This window comes from Octopus bimaculoides, chromosome 10 (assembly GCF_046866305.1).
Source record: "Octopus bimaculoides isolate indiv1 chromosome 10, ASM4686630v1, whole genome shotgun sequence".
NCBI lineage: Eukaryota > Metazoa > Mollusca > Cephalopoda > Octopoda > Octopodidae > Octopus > Octopus bimaculoides.
In genome coordinates, this window is record NC_142937.1 from 24,563,470 (window position 1) to 24,568,881 (window position 5,412).

The window sequence follows — 5,412 nt, forward strand, 5'->3', positions numbered from 1 at the left end:
CTCCCTCCCCAAAATTTTAGGCCTTGTGCTTAGAGTAGAAAAGAATATTAATGAATTATATCCAGGCTTGGCTATGTAGTTAAGAAGCTTGCATTGCAACCAGGTGGTTTTGAGTTCAGTTCAACAGCACAGCACTTTGAGCAAGTGTATTCTACAACAGGCCTTGTGAATGAATTTGGTAGATAGAAACTGTATGGAAGCCCGTTGTGCATATACATATATATTTATCAAAGCAATACTCAAGCATGTCAAATAACTGAAATAAGTAAAAGAATAAAAGAAAAAAAGTATATATATTAACGTATGTAAGTGTCTGTGTTTGTCTCCTTGCCTCACTACTTGAAGACCAGTGTCGGTTTGTTTATATCCTTGTAACTTAGCAATTCGACAAAAGAAACTGAGAGAATAAGTACCAGGCTTTAACAGTAAGTATTCTGGAGAGCGATGGTTTGTTCAATTGAAAACCCTTCAGGGTGGTACTCCAGCATGGCAGCAACCCAGTGACTGAAACGGGTAAAAGATTGATTCATCAAAAAAGAAAAGGATGAAAGCCCCTTCCCGAGCCATAAGCTCATAAGGCTGGTTTTCCAGATTCTGCAGTGGATATATTTCCTTACTGGATGGGACACCAGTCGATCATAGGATTACTCACGTTTACCAGCTGAGTGAACACAATGCATCGCCCAGTCCAGGAATTGAAACCACAATCTTACAATGATGAGTGCAACACCTTAATTTAAATATGGGGTATAGCATAATTCCCTTGATATTTGTTCTAGCTCTTGACATTCTGAGTTTAAATCCTGCATGAACATTCTTTGGTAGTAGACTTAATCCATCATTCACACATTTATTTCACACATTGTATAATTTGGCATTAGACTATACGTGATGCAGGGGTTTTCAAACTGTGGTCCGCGGACCACAGGGGGTCCCGTGGACAGCAAATACTTTTTTATGGGCAATTTGATTTTACATATGTTTTTTAATCGAAATCTTTTAATTGACAATAAACCTATTTGTTAAATAGTTAAATAACTAAATGTAAAAATATATGTTATTTTAAGCAAATATTTATGTATAAATTTCATAAGCGTTTATAAGGGGGTCCCTAAGGTAAAGCCTGAAATATAAAGGGGTCCGCAAGTCAAAAAGTTTGAAAACCCCTGACGTAATGTGTGCTCTCCCTCTTTCCTTGTGAAGATAACAGTATAATTTGAGGGAGATTTACCAGTTATTTCTTTCAGAACAAACAACTACGTAGCGGTTTTCTTCATCTCCAGTCAACCGTGACCATCCTGTCCTTTTTATATGCTTTGGACAACACTATGCAATGCTCCGTTTCGGGGGTTTTTTGTTGTTGTTGTTTTGTTTTTGTTTTTTCCATGTTTTATTTCAGTGCATTTTAGTATGATTTAAGGGAGATTCGGTTGTTATTTCTAGCAGAGGCACCATCATTGGTCCGAGCAGTAGTACTGAGTAATTAAAATAATTAACAGGTGATTTATTAGCTTTTAGTGGTGTGTTGAAGTACCATTTAGAAGTCTGAAATAAACCAGGAGAAACTTGCTCGAGTGTTATCTCAACACGAATCAATAAAAGATGAAGAGAAAAACGCAGTTACAACAATAACAATGATTAAAGGTTTCTGTGTGTTTGTGTGTGTGTGTGTACGAAATAAAATTTTACACAGCAAATAAGATTTTTTTTTTAAATGAAGTGGTTTAGAGGATTTATAATGAGGTTAGAGAGAAAATAAAACGGCATGCCTCTGTAATTGAGGTAAAGCTTTGGTATACGAATTACCTCCCTTTATCTTCTGCAATTATAGAGCAAGTTGCGCGATTTTTATTTTGTTTACGATTCTGACGAACCTAACGGGAAGAGGAAAACAAGGAAAAAGTATGGCAGCCTCATCAGTTCCGAGAGAACTGCCAACAAATTACAAACTCACGGAGATCTATCATACAAAATGGTACTGCCCAGATTATTATGATTGTTTATCTTACGTCGGCAATGGAGCTTATAGCCAAGTCTGCTCGGCAACGTGTGAAGGAATCGAAGGCAAAGTGGCCATCAAAAAACTTACTCGTGCTTTCTTCGCAGTGGATGAATCGAAGAGAACTTACAGGGAACTTCGATTATTAAAACACATGAAGCATAAAAATGTCGTCGACCTCGTAGATGTTTTTACACCAGACTTAACGAAAATAGACTTTACCGATTTATACTTCGTATCGACGTATTATCCCAAAGATTTGAAACACGTAATATTAAACGAAGGCCTTGATACAGCTCGAGTTCGATCTATGGTGTACCAAATATTGTGTGGTGTCCAGTACATTCATTCGGCCGGAGTTATACACAGGGATTTGAAACCAAGAAATATCGGAGTTACAGAAAACGACTGTATAAAAATTTTGGATTTCGGTCTGGCTCGATCTATTAGCAACGAGATGACGGGTTATGTACAAACACGCTGGTATCGCGCTCCAGAGGTGATTCTTAACTGGATGAAATACAACCAGACAGCCGATGTATGGTCTATAGCCTGTATCATGGGCGAAATGTTAACGGGAAAGCCTTTAATTGCGGGTAAGTCTTTTACGGATCAAATTCTCAAGATCTTCAATCTAGTTGGATCACCAGACAGTAATACTCTGAAAAAATTCACGTGCAGTGATATTGTTGAATGTCTGAAAAGTTTCGATAAGTGCGAAAGGCAGGACTTTAACAAGTATTTTAAAAACGTTGACCCCCAAGCCATAGATCTGTTGGACAAAATGTTACAGCTTGATGTCGACGTTCGCCTGAATGTGGAAAACGCTTTGAAACACGAATTTCTCAAAGTAAATTACGATCCAAAAGATCAAATTCGTGCAGAAATGTTCGAAAACGTCTTTGAAGACATGGATTTAAATTTAAACGAATGGAAAAGTTTAGTTTTACAAGAAGTTCAAAATTTTAAGAGTTCGCGCAAATGCGATAGCGGAAAGTGAAACCAAAACAAAATTGAAAGTGTTCTTTTGTTTTTAATAATGTATTTATTTTACTGGCTATTAATTTTAAATTTCGACTGAATTTCATGGAAAAGAAACGAAAAGGAAAAAAAGTATTAACAGAATTCTATTGGTATTTTATTACAGAAATATTATATAAGAATGAGAATCATTGCATAAGGTGGCGGGCTGCGCAAGTGGGAGGGATGTTTTCTATTGTGTTTATTATAGAGCAGTTGATGCTACTTTCATTTCCTTGATGGGAGATAACTCTTCAATGATCTCTGATATTGACATCATCTAAATGTCTGCTGACGTGTGTACGCGTATGTTTTTGTTGTCTGTCGTGTTGTACATTTGAATATTTGATGTGTGTATGTATATATATATACACACACATACATACATACACATGCGCACCTGTGTGTGTATGTATGCATACATACATGCATACTCATACACACACCACACATACACTCACCTGGCATAAATAATGCAGAATATTTGATTGCCTTCAATATGTGCGCATTAAGATTTTACGATCCTTAACATGTTGGTTACCTCAAAAAAAAAATCTGAACCATGTAACAGCTATTTAAAGCTAGGTATAAAAAGCCTATAACAGATCTATCTTTTATTGAAAAATCTAAAGGAATATAACTGGAATTATAATTAAAACACCAAAGGTGTCAACGATATATATAGCTAAGGCCTTTTATATTCCAACTTCGAATCGAGCGCTGGGCAACTTCTGGTGTCATTTATTCTTATAACTGTTATGTATCCTTAATGCAAAAGGCACAGTTTTAGATTCAGGACGTGAAGGCACACGGTATTTCGTTATGCGACTATGATATACTACTAAGTATATTAAACATCAATAATGTGTACTATTGTGTTAACAGTGCACTTAAATCACGTGCGAAGGTCATCTGTACTGATTTTCTATACAAATTATAGCCAGCACTGTTTTGTAATACGAAACACCATGACAGATGTTTTGTTTCTTACATCAGTGGGTGACCTCGGGCATGTCTGGTGTCACGAAACACCTACAGAGCTGTTTCGCTGCCTGGTGAGTCATCGACACCTGCATTCGGAGACGGACTGCAGCACAGCAAAACCTTTAGCACAATAATGCTTACCCTAGGTGTTCTTCTTCTTCTTCTTCTTATTATTATTATTATTATTGTTCAGTAGTTTTATTTTTATAACGTGCTTTCACTGCACTACCGAGCGCAGCTCTGTGCGCCTTGGTTATGTGCTGTGGTTTGCTGTGGTGCTCTTATGTTTACTGTATTGAAAGTGTTTTGCGTAGAATGTGTGCAGTACCCAGTAGAGCAATTTTCTGTGTTATATATATTTGTAAGTCCTGGTATTTTTGTTATGTATTTGTCTGAATGTTTTTTTTTATTATACCTAAGGCACCTACTATGATAGGAATTGTTTCTGTTTTTAGATTCCACATTCGAGTTATCTCTATTTCCAGGTCTTTGTATTTTGAAAGTTTTTCCATTTCTTTTAGAGAAACGTTGTCATCTGCTGGTATTGATACATCAATTAGAAAGCATTTTTTTTTTCATGATCTTTGACAACTATATCTGGTCTATTTGCCTTAATTTCTCTATCTGTGTGTATTGGCATATCCCAGAGTATGGTTGCTTTCTCGTTTTCTGTGACCTTTTCTGGCGTGTGTTTATACCATCTTTTTTCTGTTGTTATTCCATAGTGTTGGCATAGCTTCCAGTGTATATAGGTCCCAGCTCTGTCGTGTCTGTGAATATATTCCTTCTTAGCCAGGACTGGGCAGCCAGAGATAATATGATTTATTGTTTCTTGTCGATCTCCACATATTCTACAGTTACTTGTTATATTTCTTTTCATTATGTGTTTTTGGTAATTTCTGGTGGGGAGGCTCTGGTCTTGTGCAGCAATTAAAAATCCCTCAGTCTCTGCTTTGAGTCCTGAGCTTCTCAGCCATTGCTGGGATTTTGTTATCATTGTTATTATTATTATTATTATTATTATTTTATAAGGTAGCGAGCTAACAGAATCGATAGCACGACAGGCAAAATACTTTAGCGGTTTTTCGTCTGCTGCTACGCTCTATGTTCAAATGCCGCCGAGGTCGACTTTGCCTTTCATTCTTTCGGGGTCGATAAATAAAGTACCAGTGAAACACTGGGAACGATGTAATCGACTTAATCCCATAACCAAATATCAGGTTTTCTGCCTTTAGTAGAAAAGATTATTTTCATTCTTTTCCTCTTTAGGCACAAGACTCGAAATTTTGGAAGAGGGGGAATGTCGATTAGATCGACTCCAGTACGCAACTGGTGCTTAATTTATCGATCCCTATAGGATGAAAGGCAAGTCGACCTCGGCGGAATTTGAACTCGGAATTTAAAGGCAA

At 36.8% G+C, this 5,412-nt stretch overlaps 1 protein-coding gene across 1 annotated transcript; it reads left to right on the plus strand.

The window, feature by feature from the left end:
• Positions 1-1,771: 1,771 nt before the first annotated feature.
• Positions 1,772-4,996, plus strand: LOC106880370 (mitogen-activated protein kinase 14). Its single transcript, XM_014930256.3, has one exon. The coding sequence runs from the start codon at positions 1,905-1,907 to the stop codon at positions 2,997-2,999; it is 1,095 nt and encodes a 364-aa protein (XP_014785742.1). The 5' UTR covers positions 1,772-1,904; the 3' UTR covers positions 3,000-4,996.
• Positions 4,997-5,412: the final 416 nt, after the last annotated feature.